The 15,266-nt window shown below is 39.5% G+C and overlaps 3 protein-coding genes across 3 annotated transcripts; 2 read left to right on the top strand and 1 right to left on the bottom strand.

Annotated features, from left to right (window-relative positions):
- The first annotated feature begins 2,341 nt into the window (after positions 1-2,341).
- On the top strand, positions 2,342-4,247 carry ptger1c (prostaglandin E receptor 1c (subtype EP1)). Its single transcript, XM_026164678.1, has 3 exons — positions 2,342-2,568; positions 2,894-3,730; positions 3,879-4,247. The coding sequence occupies exons 2-3, from the start codon at positions 2,900-2,902 to the stop codon at positions 4,056-4,058; spliced, it is 1,011 nt and encodes a 336-aa protein (XP_026020463.1). The 5' UTR covers positions 2,342-2,568; positions 2,894-2,899; the 3' UTR covers positions 4,059-4,247.
- A 122-nt stretch (positions 4,248-4,369) lies between these two features.
- slc27a1a (solute carrier family 27 member 1a) lies at positions 4,370-11,188 on the top strand. Its single transcript, XM_026164658.1, has 14 exons — positions 4,370-4,514; positions 4,680-4,779; positions 5,044-5,211; positions 5,310-5,704; positions 7,115-7,282; positions 7,893-7,962; positions 8,066-8,157; positions 8,237-8,346; positions 8,461-8,670; positions 8,758-8,884; positions 8,989-9,126; positions 9,625-9,789; positions 9,912-10,058; positions 10,146-11,188. Exons 3-14 carry the CDS (start codon positions 5,045-5,047, stop codon positions 10,301-10,303), a joined length of 1,947 nt encoding a protein of 648 aa, XP_026020443.1. The 5' UTR covers positions 4,370-4,514; positions 4,680-4,779; position 5,044; the 3' UTR covers positions 10,304-11,188.
- On the bottom strand, positions 11,152-14,185 carry trim35-13 (tripartite motif containing 35-13). Its single transcript, XM_026164664.1, has 6 exons — positions 13,507-14,185; positions 12,521-12,616; positions 12,193-12,423; positions 12,074-12,096; positions 11,885-12,003; positions 11,152-11,795 (listed from the first exon to the last, which is right to left on the bottom strand). Exons 1-6 carry the CDS (start codon positions 13,912-13,914, stop codon positions 11,257-11,259), a joined length of 1,416 nt encoding a protein of 471 aa, XP_026020449.1. The 5' UTR covers positions 13,915-14,185; the 3' UTR covers positions 11,152-11,256.
- Between the last annotated feature and the right edge of the window lie 1,081 nt (positions 14,186-15,266).

Here is a 15,266-nt window from a genome sequence, read left to right as displayed (position 1 = left end):
ATAATATTTTTGTTCTTAATAATGCCCATTTCCACTGCAGAAATGGAACCATTTTGAGCCAGTGAGAATACAAAAAAACTGAACTGCCCTTGTGAATTATCTGAAATAAATCTCTCAGGAGCTCAGAGACAGTAAGAAATCAGTGGACCTGAATGAAGAGGACATTCTTTGTAGGATAGCGTCTGGTGACCCTATGGATGGATGTTGGAAAACTGTTCGTGTTGCGCTTGCTATTTCTTTCTGATTAATTTGTTATGACTCTAATTAATAAATTAATAAATAGACAAAGGGCATTAGTAAAGGTGACTGGGTAGAAAAATAGGAATAATTATAATAATGTTTTAATTTGTTCATTTATTTATTTGTTGAGTCACTTGAATTAAAGCTGAGTTTCATTAGCTTAGCTTTAACTTGTTGCATTCTCATCTACTGAAAAACAGAAATAAATTATTTAAAATTGTGTCATGGGCTAAATATTTTCTGACTTTAACTGTATTTCACTCCATCTCCTTCTCTTCTCCTGTGCCTGTAGAGATTACTGAATTTGACTGATGACCTCTTGCCCAGAGCAGTCAATTCTAAAAGGAAAGTTTCACATGTTCTGGTCTTAGTGGGAAATGCTCTGAGATTCATAGGGCACTTAACTACCACTTCAGAGATATGTTCTACTCACAAACATTAAATAGAGGTAAATCAGTTGAATTTTTGACCATTCGTTAAGTAGAATTCAACCTTTAACTTATATTTTATACAGTATTAGCAAAGAAGCAACGCATGTTCAGAAAAGTCTGTCTGGTTTCAGAGGCGGACCTGCTTGTACATAAGGGGCCTGTTATATCCAAAGGAAGCACGGCTTTATCAACTAAGCATGCTAATTTGGACATCCAGATGGAGATAGCTGCTGGAGATCCTGCCTTTTGCTCTGGTAATCACATGCCAACATATACTGCATTTCTAACCAATCTTGTCAGATTGTAACCCACTCCAGTCACATTGTGATTTTATTGCTACAGGCTTTACAGCAGTGTCATTGATGAGCTACAGATACTTTCTTTGATGAGATGAAATCACAAAAGAAAAACAGCTTTAAGAAAAACTGCATATACAAGATTTTTTTAGGCCCAAAAAATGATGGTTTCTTCAAAAAGAATGTGGAACAAAAAAAACTGTCAAACTTGATTGCTTGTGAAGAAATAATATCATTTTTAATTTGGTGCCAAGAACACATTGGCACAAAAAATTGTGAGACTAAAAACGTTATATAAATAAACATTATATATATAAAAACTATTACAGCAGTTCTTCCCTTCAGTGTCCTAACACTTACACTTACAGTGCTTTTAAAAGAATCCTTGCTGCAACACAGAGAATATTCAATTTTCAAAACTTTTATTTCACATCGTGTGTGTTTGTGTCTGCGTGTGTTGCGTTTTACACAGCACTCAAACTTTCTTGGTAACATGACTTTACACAAAGCTTGTTACATCAATTTCCTTTCAATTTCATTTCTGTTTATTTATTTTTCAAAAGAAGCTTGAAGAGATTAAACAGATAAAGCAGAGCTCCACACAGGGTAACATAATAATGCTTTTTGTGGCATCCACAATTTTCTCCAGAAGCACCTTCTGACATGTCTTTAAATTAGTCAAAATTGTATTTTAATGTTTTTCTGTTTACATTTTCAGAAGCTTTAAACTGAATACATATTCTCTGTAATATTTTAGGCCTTTGTGTATTGACATTTCCGACTTCATTCATTTTATTTTATCTGGAAAATAAAAACAGTGGAAGGATAAAGAGTTCTATTTTTCTTTAGTCGTTTAGCAGAAATAAAATAAATAATTCCGCTTCCATTCAATGACATTTTCCATCTTTCCCCTTATGTTTCTTAGATCTGAGGGTTCAACTTCAAAGACTGAAATAGTTATACTCAGAGAGGAAATGGGAGACTGTCTCCACTTCCTTCCTGTTTACGTAAGATCACAGATAACAACTGAACAACTCTGAAGTCTACACATAGGTTTATGAATAATGCTGTTTAAGTTATCATTGCAAATTCCTTGTTTAGAAAATGTTTAAATACATGTCTAAAATACTTTTTCAATAATATAATTTTTAATATGTGAGATACCTGTTAGGATGTTGTTTAGCATGTGATGGTGCATCTAAGTATCTAATTATCATCTACTCTTTCAAACTCTTTTGATGATTTTTGTCTGGTGTATAAATGCTGGAATTTGAGGAAGAAAATGTTAGTGAGGACTAACATTTTTTTAGCTCTACTCTGTTCCAAATGAGTATCTCTTACGAGTAGATTAGAGGACATGTTCAGACGGGAAAGAATAGTATGCAGAGAAACCTGTCTGCAGATAGAGAAAGAGAAAGGTAGACCAGGCAGGAAGAGGAGCTTTCAGAGGACAAGAAAAAAAATTAGGGGAGGGGAATGAAAGTAAATAATCGTAGGCAACTGTGATCATACTGTGATTTGGTACATGAGGCATCTGTGTTATCAAGAGGCACATTCATCATCCTTCATTCCTTTTGAGTGTTCATCAAAGGAGTCTGAAGGTAAGTTAATGGCAATTTACTACATAGAAATAATACTATATGTTTAGATACATTCCCCTCTACTGAAATAATTTAAGCAAAACGTGATTGTGGGGAGATCTTGGCAAGACATTTCTTACATACCACTTATTATTACTTTGAGCTGCCCAGTAAAGCATGTATCTACTGAGTTTTTGTTTGTTTGTTTTTAACTTCTCTGATGTGTTGTTGTCTGCAATTTACTTGAGATATCTAGATGGCAAAACAGGTTGAAATTAGCTAAAAAATTGTAGACTTTAACTAATGCATGTTCTTTTAAACTTTTTCATAATTTTTCTTTTTGTAGGTATCAATGGAAATGATGACAACTTGCCATCTGAATCAGACATGTGGCCAGCCGAATAGTAGCGTCCCACCTCCCATGAGCAATTCAGGCTTAGCAATATCCTGCTTCACAATGTTATTCGGCACCATCTCCAACCTTGCTGCACTGAGCATCCTGGCTAAGTCTCGTGGTAGATTCTGCCGCCAGTCCAAAGCACCATTCCTACTTCTAACAGTGGCTTTGCTTTTGGCTGACCTCGGAGGTCATGTGATCCTAGGTTCCTTTGCACTGTATCTCCACATGAATCATCAGTATACTATGAAACTATGTGATGTCTTTGGAACAAATATGGTGTTTTTTGGCCTGTGCCCTTTGCTGTTCGGTTGTGTTATGGCAGTGGAGCGCTGTGTGGCCATCACTAAGCCATTTTGTCGTTTTAATATGATTACTGTGGCTCATGTGGTACGGGTGGTGTTATTCCTTTCCGCTCTTGCACTTGTTCTGGCAATTCTGCCTTTACTCAAAGTAGGGACTTATACTATCCAATATCCATGCACCTGGTGTTTTTTGAGAGTTACTTCTCCATGTTTTGCAGCTGACACTTACCTGGCTTTGATTTTCTCATGTCTGGGCCTCACTGCGCTCACCCTTTCCCTGTTCAGCAACATAATGAGTGTTGCTTCATTGGTGCATGCCAGAATGAAGACCCCCAATGGTCAAACAAACCACACAACCCGCTTTGGTCGTCATGAATCACGTACATCATCTTCTTCGCTGTTTTTTTCATTGGATATAGAGGTAATGGCGCAACTGGTAGTCATCACTGTTGTTTCCTGTGTCTGCTGGAGCCCCTTCCTTGTGAGTGCTGCTTTTGTTATTCTGAAGACTTTTTTTCTACAATAATTTAGATATGATTTATTTTAATATTAGATCTGATTAATAAAAAGGGACAAAGAATAAATAACACATCATAATTGTTTTCTCTCATTTTTCTCCTACATTTTAGATCCAAATTCTTCTGATGCAGCTCAAGCAAAGCCCTGGAACATCAGCTCAAAAGCTCATCTATGTGGCTTTACGTATAGCCTCCTGGAATCAGATCTTAGACCCCTGGGTTTACATCTTACTGAGGAAGACAGTGCTCTTCAGAGTTTGTGGACAGAGATGGACCCTGACAAGAACATAGTTCCACTATTTGCATTAACTATATTACTCATGGACTTTTTGTATAGAGAACATAGATACTTTCTATTTATTAACAAACCAAGAGCTTATTTACACAAGCAGTTAGTGAATAAGAGATGGAGGCGGACTTGAACTACATTTCACAACATTTAGTAGTCTGTACCGGTTCTGTCATCAATAGCAGCTACTTGCAGATTGGCCAATGGGGCGGTATTAGTTTTGACCAATCAAAATTGAGAAAAGCTTGACAAGCAGTGAGTTTAACAAATAGCGGACCTGCAGGAGAAGGTTAACGCCCGTGGTGGGTGGTGCTTCTGTGGCAGCGACTCTGTTCAATATGGAGTACAGAAAATAGCCACATTCAGCTGGAGTTTAACTGTTCTCATTCACATTTGTGCCACTTGGGCACAAATTATAATCGCAGGCTCGTAGAGGACACGTGACTGGACTCGCTAACGTATGTTTGACATATTTATAGATGTACTTTGAATAAACTAATAAATACTTGAGCACAACTGCGCTGTAAGAAGTAAAAGTGTGCTAAGACTTGGAAAAAAAATAATACGGATTTTCCTGAAAACGCTTCATTGGGGACTTTCTCGACGCTCCCAACAAACGGAAGGACGATTTGAAATACCGCTGGTTTTCTACATAATAAGGCGGGCCGACCTGCGAGGTTATCGGGTGAAAGGTGACAGTGCTTCTGTCTAATTGACCTGTAGGTAAGTTATGCGTTTAAAGTTTGTGAGTAAACAGTGGTTCTTTAAATGCCGCTTGTTCACACACGATGCTTAAATTTGAGCTGAATTCTCTTTAAAACCGTAATCTCCGTTCAGTGGAGTAATGCGTTAGTTACAACCTGCAAAAGTTTCTCGTGTGTACTGACCTGCAACTGTAGTACTTTAGAGTGGAACTCATGTAGGCTTTAGCTCAAGCCACTTCTTTCTGCTAAACGCTTCGTCTTTCTCCTTTTATACTGTGACAAGAATGCACAATGCAGCGAGTGTTTCAGCCTCTCTGGGGTCCATGGGACTGTGTCGTCTCTTCGGGGTGTCCTGGCCCTGGAGTCTGGCAGCAGGTCTTGGGGTATATCTAGGCACAAGCAGCTGGAAATACTTCTACATTGCAGCACGCACGGCCAAGAGAGACCTCAAGTAAGTTAACGACATCTACATCAAGTTGTGACTCATTTGCGTGTATATCTGTATACATCTTTGTGCTTAGACCTGATTTTTCTTGTCACACTCCCCAGTGGCTTGTATGTGCTCATGAGAGTGAAGCTGGCCTTATGGCGCTACATGCACCATGGAAGCAATATTCCTTCCATTTTCGCCCAGACAGTGAAACTCCACCCAAATAAACCAGCTCTCATCTATGAGGCCACAGGAGAAATGTGGACCTTCACCCAGCTGGATGAGATATCAAATGGAGTCGCCCATTGGGCGAGAGGTCAAGGATGGGTCTCCGGAGATGTTGTGGCCCTTTTCATGGAAAGTAGGCCATTACAGGTGGCACTTTGGCTGGGTTTGGCCAAAGTTGGAGTGGAAGCTGCACTCATCAACTTTAGTCTCCGCTGTGATCCTCTTCTGCACTGTATCGGGGTATCAGAGTCACGGGCGATTGTGTTCGGAGCTGAGCTGGCGGATGGTAAGAATGTAGAGATGATGTAGAGAGAGCTGATCATAAAATGAGTATTTGTTTTAATTTTGTATAAATGGAGCTGTTTGTATAAATCTGTGATGCAGTATTATACTGTCAGCAAGGGACAGGTGTTACGTTTGCACCCACAATACAGCTAGTCTCAGCTACAGATTCCTTGCTTGATATCTGTAACGGTATAGTAGATGGTCATCTTAGGTGGTGTCGTTGTTCACACTCAATCTGTTTTAGAATATGTTATTAATCCCTAAGGAAATGATGTAGTTACAGTTGCTCCAAGACAATAAGAACAGTAACAGACTGAACTAATCTAAAATATTACAAAGTTACAAAGTATAAGAAATAGCTCAATTATAAATATCCAGAATATTACAGAGATTAAATATATGAGTGACACTGTACTCTAAACTTTAAACTGTAAAACTTTATTTTGTTATTGTCACTGTAGAGCATATGCAAATATTAAGGCTTTAACTATTGCACTGTGTACTGTGCATTAGATGGAGAAATTGTACCGAGAGAGAGCCTCAGGCAGGAATGATTTCCTGTGTGGTTCAGTGGTGCATTTAGGTAATCTCAGTCTCTCACTGAACGTGCTCCTGTGACTGGGCACTCATGGAGTGGGTGGAGGGTATTGTCCAGAATTGTCCTTATCTTGGACAACATCCGCCTCTCTGACAACAAGGGAGTCCAGCACCGTCACAACAATATTGGCAGTATCCGCATCTGCGACCCTCAGCCTGCTGTAAAACAAACAATAATAATGACAGGGCCTATGAAATGTAAGACGAGTTGGACCTGTCGTTGGCATCCATGCTGCCAGTGAAATTCTTGGTGAAGCTAGTTAACGCAGTTTAAATACAACTTCTAAAAGCCAGAGACAATACCTGATATGAATTTGGCTGATCTCTCCTTCAATTGTGCGACCTTGAGCTCTTTAGTTAGTTTCCAGTGCTATTTTTAAATCACTTAGTGGAGGTCCTATTCTGATCATTTACAAGTGGCATGGATCCCATGAATCTCAAACTTGCACAGAGAGAAAACATCAGCAACTGTGTCAAACTGGCAAATGCCAGGAATTTTTGGCTGTACATACACAAGTATGTGATTAGATTCCCTGCAACTTTCCCCTTTACCAAAGTGGAATTCAAGTTAAAGGGCGAATGAGAATCCCAGAAGACCAAGTGATCAAAACATAAGTGTTCAGAAGTGATCTAATAATAGCAGATTGTGGTGAATTACTACCCAAGGTTATGACCTTGAAGAGCACTAGCTGAATTAAAATCATCTAATGGTGTTGGACAACTTTATGATCACACACATACAATCTAGAGAGTCTGAACTGAGTTGACTTATATCCCCTTTTTATATCTAACTATGTTTCTTCCTGAATGCTAGCTATGTTGGACATCAGTTCCACCATGAGCCAGTCCATGGTACGATTTTGTACAGGAGACCTCAGTGCAGAACAGTTAGCCTGTCTTGCTGCTCAACCTCTGGACCCTATTTTAGCTGCTGCACCTAAACATTCCCCTTCGCCTTGTGTTCCCCCTAAAGGAATGAATGGTGAGTATCTCACTAAACTCAGCTCTCACTCTGACACTTAATCTGTATGTTAATGAGTGACTCCATTTCAAATGCCTTCTTAAACAATTTCCTTACAGTGTGTGTAGCTGTTAACCTTTGGTTCTTGGTTGATTCTGAATTCCCAAAGTGTATGCGCCATAGTAATTCATTTTTCTCACACTGCTATTTCAAAACTAAAATTACTTTCCAGTAATTATATATCTCAAGCCTGATAAGGAAAATACTTGGCTAATAATGCGAGTCATTTTATGACAGTTGCATTTATTTTTCTTAGACAGCTGTCTGGAGCAGATAAGAGTGACTTGCTTGCACTGTCCAGTCTGGATATTAATAAACCATTTCCTAGCCCAGTGGTAAATCTGTCTTAGATGAATTAACATATAAGCCAGTATTAAAGGTGTGAGCTTCAGATATACCTTACATAACAGTTCAGATGAAATTGCAAAGGGAAATATTAAGCAAAGTAGAAACGATGTCTGCATTTTCAGTTCTTTAATGCATTGGTTTCCAAAATGCCATCCCAGCAGTAAATAAAACACTATGTAAATTTGCAGGGTGCATTTTTATGCTATATTCTATTGTTTTGCAGACCGCCTATTTTATATTTACACCTCGGGGACCACAGGATTGCCCAAGGCTGCCATTGTGGTTCACAGTCGGTATGTTTTCTTGAAGAATCACTACCAAAAGAAAAAAAAAATCACCTTTCTTCAAAGTTAATACATTTAATGTTTATCTGGGAATCTCTGTTTTCTTTGACAGCTATTACAGAATTGCTGCTTTTGGGTATTTTGCCTTTCGCATGCGCTCTGATGACATTGTCTATGACTGCCTGCCTCTCTATCACTCAGCAGGTATGTGGTGCTAGTCTACAGATTTTTAATGACTACAGTTTCACCTTCAAGGTTTGATCAAGTTTTCTTCTCTTTCCAGGAAACATTATTGGAGTTGGCCAGTGTCTGATCCACGGCCTCACTGTTGTAGTGAAGAAAAAATTCTCTGCCAGCCGCTTCTGGGAAGATTGTATTAAGTACAACTGCACTGTAAGCACCTATTGATTTCATTAGTATGGCATTTATAATAGTTTTTTTGAAGTTATTCATAAACCATGATGTTTTGAACAATAAGATTTTTTTTTTTCTTCCCTCGGCTTGTAGGTGGTGCAGTATATTGGGGAAATCTGCCGCTACCTCTTGTCTCAGCCCGTGCGGCCAGCTGAGAAGCAACACAAAGTACGGCTTGCTGTGGGAAATGGATTGCGCCCCAGTGTTTGGGAAGCCTTCATGGAGCGTTTTGGGGTGGCGCAGATTGGCGAGTTCTATGGGGCCACCGAGTGCAACTGCAGCATTGCTAACATGGATGGCAAGGTCAGCAACTACCATGTAACTTGACATGCATGTCCTCACTATTACAATGTTAATTGGATCAGAGTTTAGCTGATTCTATCCTGCCAGGTGGGAGCCTGTGGATTCAACAGCCGTATTCTTCCCAATGTGTACCCCATCCGTCTGGTGAGGGTTGATGAAGACACTATGGAACTTGTTCGGGACAGCCGTGGGTTCTGTGTGCCTTGCCGCCCTGGTACTGAACATCTATACAGCAGTTACAACTTGAAGGGTTTTGGGAGTCTTTGACCTATGCTGGTCTTCTTAGAGTGCTAAATTATAGTCCTCCATGCCTTGCAGGGGAACCAGGCCTTCTGGTAGGCCGCATCAACCAACAAGACCCATTAAGGCGTTTTGATGGCTATGCTAACCAGGATGCTACAAAGAAGAAGATCGCTCACAATGTCTTCAAGAAAAATGATTCTGCTTATTTATCAGGTTGGGAATAATTTTTGTTTGATGCACCTATAAAGAAATTATTGTCCCTCATCTTTTCTAAACAAACATTCATGAAGTCTACTGCAGTTCAGTCGGCTTGGCAGGAAATAGATTAAGTTCATTCAGATCATTCAGATCACCTGGAGTCATTTCTCCCTGTTACCTGGCAAAATCAGCAAATTACCATATGATCAAGTTGATAATGATGTCTCGCACAAAGTTTTGTTTTCAGAGTTTATATATAAACTTTTACTGTGACATCCACCTTGCTACAGCTGATTATCGATGTAGTGGGAGCTTCACCCATTTTTCTGCCTGTCATTGTTTATGCTTGCATAGCTTGCACATCACATTTTTAAAATTTGCTACATTAAACTTGTGTTTTTCAAGTGTTCAAGGTAATTGTTATTCAAACAAAACTTGGAAGTTTAAATAACTCATGTCAGTGATTAATAGCTGTAAAAACCGCACAGGTACTTTGCTTTACCTCCACCCCAGGTGACGTGTTAGTGATGGATGAGCTGGGCTACATGTACTTCCGGGATCGCAGTGGGGACACCTTCCGCTGGCGAGGGGAAAACGTCTCCACCACTGAGGTTGAGGGTATACTAAGCAATCTTCTGGGTCAAACTGATGTTGCAGTGTATGGTGTGGCAGTGGCAGGTAATGGTTCATGTACTTAACTGCCTTTAGCATTGCATTGGGACTATGTAGTTCCCCTTTATTGTTTAGTGATTTTAAAAGAACTCAATACTACAACTATTTATTTCTATGCTTAACTCCAGGTGTGGAAGGTAAGGCAGGCATGGCTGCCATTGCAGATGCCACGGGGAGTTTTGACTGCAGCAATTTCTTGCAGGATATCCAACGAGTTCTTCCTCCGTATGCTCGCCCTGTGTTCCTGAGAATCTCCCCACATGTAGACACCACTGGTAAAATGCTCCTTTAGTTTTATGCTACCACTGATGACTACATATGAAAACAAATTATAATCTGTGTGTATCAATATTTCTGTATAGGTACATTTAAAATCCAGAAAACCAGGCTGCAGAGGGAGGGATTCGACCCACGACTCACGAATGACAAGATCTACTTTTTAAACACCAGAGGTGCACGTTACGAGGCCATGAATGAGGAGCTATACAACGCTATAGTCGAGGGAAGAATGTCTTTATGATCTGGAGGCTTTAGCAGGGCAGTCAGGGACCCTTACTTAAACAGCTACTTTTCAGAGAATGAGTAATATACGGATATAGGAGTGTGTGCATCACTCAGCCTTGATGTACCACAGTTGCAGGGAAGAGACTGAGCGGGCTTCCGACATGGAGAGAGTACTGTAACAGATGATGTTTTAACACTGTATAGTAACACACCAGAACATGATGTGTGGGCATTTATTCCCTTTAATAGCATCTTTGTCCATTTTTAAAATCTGAGCATCACCGCACATAGAGTGGAGTAGAAATCTTACATTAATGTGAGTAGGAAAAAAGGGTAGTCAGGTTAAACTTTGTTACATGGTATGTACCTGTTTATAAACTGTGCTGCAAGATTAATTCTGTATAGGTTTAAACAATAGTTTTGTGTTATTGCTGTGTGTATGAATGAGGCTAAGAGACCAGAGTTCAACATGCAGTGTATGTGGCTACTAGCTTGAACACCCACCCTTGACATTTTTATCTTTGACATGTTTATTGCAATGGGAAACTAATCCCACTTGTCAAATCTGAACTTCTGAGGACACTTGTTTACAAATATGCCACCATTGCTGTTTTATGTGCCTTTTATGAAACTAAGAAACTAAGATCTGTATTTAATGACTTTATTTTTTAATATGAGCTTAACTGTGTGTCGAAATCACAGAAGTGATATTTTCATCATACGATACTAGGTCACATATAGTAACTGTTATTGTGTAAAAAATCTCATTACTGTTGTAAGATGTAGTTGTAAAGCTTGGGAAGATATTCACAATCATGGATCTGTTGGAAATTTTTTAACTCAAATGAAAGATTTTAAACTGTGTCTGTTTAAAGCAATTAAAGGTTACTTTAATATCCTACTGTAACCTGGATCATTATGAAGAGCCTCAGAGTTTACAGAACAATTTCATAATGTCTTCAAGTTGATTTACTGTTCTGTTGATAAGGATATCCGTGAGGGTAGAATTTTCAGTGGATGCTCTTTGCAAGCAGTGCAAAAGTAAGGAAAGGCTCTAGGCGTGACAACATCTGTGAAGGTGTAGAGGGGTGTTCTCTGTCTAGGGTCGTAAAAGGTCACCTTGCCTCTGTCCATGTCTAAAACCACTCTTATCACATCCGGCTTCTTGGTCATGTTGAGCGGCTCCCACGGTGCTGTGCAGGCTTTATGCTCTCCATTGCGAAACCTTATAGTCCAGAATCCCTCTGCTGGTGTTAGAATGTGTTTACCCTTCCTGTTGATTGACTCACTGGCTACCCCGACCACCCAGTAGGTGTTGTCATTCACCTCTACATCCCAACTATGGCGTCCAGAGGAATAGCCCTCAGCGGCCAGCATCTCAGCACTGACGTCAAAACGTTCTGGGTTGTCTGGGAGCTTGAAAATCTGGGTAGAGTTCTGCACAACTGCGAGATCCTCAGAGATGATGAAGCAGCTAGCTGCTGTGTTCGGATCCAGAATCACAGGAGCTTGGGGAAATAAGTAAGAAGTTGGTGCTGTGATTGGCATAAAAGCATGACAGTAAAACTGGTAAACAAATTCTGTTTCTGAAACTCACTGTATTTGACTATCCTCTTCATCTTCTCCCACACTTTATATTTCAGAGAGCCCAAGTGCTTGGCCACATCAATCAGAGCACTAGATACCATTTGTGGATCGGGAGAACTTTGCCAGGTTCTGAAAAGATACTCGAGCAGTTAATTTGTGAATATTGTTAATAAGCTGAAGTGGATGTGGTAGCACTTACCTCCTTATTGTTTCCTTGTATTTCTGAAAGTAAAAATAAAGAGGATCATTAATCAAATGATACTTTCAAATATATAAAAACATTACAGTCAGCTTGCTGTTCTAATTGATCTGGTCTACCTTAAGAAATGGGATATCTTGAGTTGACATCTCCTGTTCAACTAATTTGATGGTGTTGGAAAGAGATGCCATTTCACCATTGATCTCTTCAATCGTCTGGTTAATCATTAAGTTCTTCTGATCCTCCTCAGCCTTTAAATCAGAAAGTCTGGCAGCCTCCTGCTCTTTAAGGAAACGGTGAAGGGCTTCAAATTCCTGTTTGATCTGTGTTTCAGTCTGTTCACCTTGGTTCTGGAAAGACACATGATTGATGAGTAATCATTGCTTCCGCACCTTGGCTCTTTTTGAAGTCCAAAGCAACATTTGGAACTGATGGAACCAACAGTACCTTGGCATGTTCTGCCATTTCCTCACAGACCATTTTTGTCTTCTTGTACAGCTGTAATTTCTCTTTCAATGGTAAGAGTGCACTCTTTAGTTCCTCCTTTAAAAAAAAAAAAAAAAAAAAAAAGACAGGCCATCAACTCTTTAAAACAAGGTCACTCTGGCAGGTGGCCAATCTGCCAGCACAAAGCGGGGCTTTCAGCTGCTGCATACCCTTCATGGCAGCATTCCATGTCAGTGCAAAGCTGCACATTACATCAGCATTGGCTTTAAGAGACAAATATCTTTTTATCTGGTGACACAAACAATATCAAGCATCCAAACAGGAGTATAATATAGGCTCCTATAGTTTTATTTTCCAGATAAATATTAAATGTTTACTGGTCTTGAGACCAGGCAGAAGAAGGCATGAGTAGAGTTAATGTGGTGTCAGAGAAACCGTGTGGGAGTCAAGTTTCAGTTCTTTTCGCACAGCAATAGCAACAGTAAACCAAATATATAAATCTATTATTAGAATGTTAATGAACACTGTCAGAAAAAAAGCTTCACACATATTGTATCAGCATATCAGACTATGAGAAATACAAAAGAAGTTCAGAAGAGTAAAGTCAAAAGTAATGAAAAAACTTCTTTTTTTTGACAAGATTTCAATTAAAATACAGTTGAGGTACAACATGATGCATCACCTGTTTATAAAGTGATAAACAGTCTTTGAGGCTGACTTCTGAAATATTTTCATATCCTTAATTACACAGGCTTAACCTTATTGTTAATCTTAGGTTGTAGTCATTGACTTGTCATTTACCTTGCAAACACTGTGGCTGATACGTCAACAAACATTTTTTTCATTATCCATTGCGTCATTTGCAGATAGAGATTGTTTTGTGCAAATTTATTTATGTTTAAGATAAGGAAATCTAATTAAACCGTGCAACTTATGTTTGCAAAAAGTAAATGGTCTGAGTATCCCTGTGACCTTAACATGCTTACCTTGCAGTCATGGGCACCTTCCCCGATGGCATAAAGCCGGTGCCCAGAGTGTGCAGCTGCTTTCCCACATAGACCACAAATTGGCTCTAAGTCTTCCACACAGAAGAGTGTGAGCTTTTCTCCATGCTCTTTGCAAGCCTCTGGGTCATTCTTGCTTCTGTCCTTCTTGAAGGATTCACAGGCCTTCTCGAGCACAGTGCTCACGACTATTTGATCCATAGAGGAACGGCGCCAGCAAAGAGGACAGTAGTGTGAATGTGAATCCCCACTGTCTTGTGTGTCCCAGCTGTCTTTCAGACAGGCTTTACAGAATTTGTGTCTGCAAGTGAGCACCACAGGCTGACTTAGAATATGTCCACACACTGGGCAGGAAAGGTCATCCTCAGTATGAGCACGTCTGGTGGCCATTCTTCTACACAGAGCTTTGATGATATGACAGGATCCAAAGCCACTCCCATGTGCTGGACGGCTACTTCTTAGCCTCAGAAATAAGTGTTAATATCTCAGCTCACACAGGCATGCTGTGTTGTGTTGTGCATGCAGATTGTGCTTTCTCAAATAAACACCACCTCTGAGAAAAAAAAACATCGCTTTATCAAAGAGATTTTATCTATTCAGATGTGCACAAATAATATAATCCTAGGGATGACAGAAGGGAGAATAGTGATGATAGAGTAGCTGCACCCTCGGTGATCTTCTCATTACACTTATGTTATTATCGCCTCTAGTTATTTGAGAAGTTTCTGAAGTCTGTGTGTAATAAAAGAGGTGACTAAGAAACAATGTCCAAAATAAGACTCAGGGTGGGAGTATAAATAGAAAGAAGTCATCAACACTGGAACATTTTTTCTCTGTTAAGTTTAGCTTTGGACATGAGGCTTTTAGGAAGTGACACATCATTTTTCCATATCCCTTATGGTAGTCCTTATATTTCAAAAAAGGTGTGCAAACAGTCACATGGTGGTCATGGCGGTGGATTTGTCCATTTTAAACATCTATAAAAGCAAGCTGGCCTGTTTCTTATTAGAACAATCAACCCACCCCAAATTAGGTTGAGTGTGTTGATGGGAAAAGGGCACAGGGATTTCTGAGGAATTTGTAGTCCAATTATTATATTAGTGATGGAGTGAAAAAGATGTTGCTTCTTTTTTATGTCCACCTTTGCCTAAAAAGCTTCCTAACACATCTAAGCAAACCGTGTGAACTTTGAGATTAATTTGGTCATGAACATTAAATAAAGTGGGTTAATTTTATTTTTAGCCGCCTGCCTTCTTGTTGAGATGCCAAAGTGAAAATTTGATTTGTGCTCATGCCAGAGCCAGGGTAGCAGTTCAGACACTAATAGCAACACAAGAGCCAACAAACTTAAACACACACATACTGCATATATATAAACACTACAGTCATGTAAGAGTTTGCTCTGTAATCATGTTTCAGCTGTTTACAGTGATACTCACTTGTAAATGGTTTCTAAATGGATGAGGTCAAAATAATTAGGAAAACACATTATTGCTGCTTTGCTCTGTGGATTTATGTGTTCAGTCACATGATGAGGTTTGAAGGTATTACAGTTCACTCCTGATCAGCTACATAGAGTGGGAAAAATCTGTCACCATGTGCTTGCCACTATGGATGTGTGAAGTCGAGAGTCTTTAAAATAGAGAGGACACTTTTAGTCAAGAAGGCTTTTCCACATACATTGCAGCAGCAATCATCCACCATTTGGAAATTTAACTCAGTACCAAAAAGATCTGTATCAC

This window comes from Astatotilapia calliptera, chromosome 4 (assembly GCF_900246225.1).
Source record: "Astatotilapia calliptera chromosome 4, fAstCal1.2, whole genome shotgun sequence".
NCBI classification, from domain to species: Eukaryota; Metazoa; Chordata; class Actinopteri; order Cichliformes; family Cichlidae; genus Astatotilapia; species Astatotilapia calliptera.
The sequence above is the reverse complement of the archived record's forward strand: the minus strand, read 5'-3'. Positions and strand labels throughout refer to the sequence as shown.

Bases quoted from the DNA above. Each gene is read 5' to 3' on its own strand.
- ptger1c (XM_026164678.1), top strand. From the start codon at position 2,900: ATGGAAATGATGACAACTTGCCATCTGAATCAGACATGTGGCCAGCCG. The intron at 3,731-3,878 runs GTGAGTGCTGCT...CCTACATTTTAG, and splicing joins TCTGCTGGAGCCCCTTCCTT to ATCCAAATTCTTCTGATGCA.
- slc27a1a (XM_026164658.1), top strand. From the start codon at position 5,045: ATGCACAATGCAGCGAGTGTTTCAGCCTCTCTGGGGTCCATGGGACTG. The intron at 8,671-8,757 runs GTCAGCAACTAC...CTATCCTGCCAG, and splicing joins TTGCTAACATGGATGGCAAG to GTGGGAGCCTGTGGATTCAA. The intron at 8,885-8,988 runs GTACTGAACATC...CATGCCTTGCAG, and splicing joins CTGTGTGCCTTGCCGCCCTG to GGGAACCAGGCCTTCTGGTA.
- trim35-13 (XM_026164664.1), bottom strand. From the start codon at position 13,914: ATGGCCACCAGACGTGCTCATACTGAGGATGACCTTTCCTGCCCAGTG. The intron at 12,097-12,192 runs GTAGACCAGATC...TTTTACTTTCAG, and splicing joins AAGATATCCCATTTCTTAAG to AAATACAAGGAAACAATAAG. The intron at 12,004-12,073 runs GTAAGTGCTACC...GTATCTTTTCAG, and splicing joins TACAAGGAAACAATAAGGAG to AACCTGGCAAAGTTCTCCCG.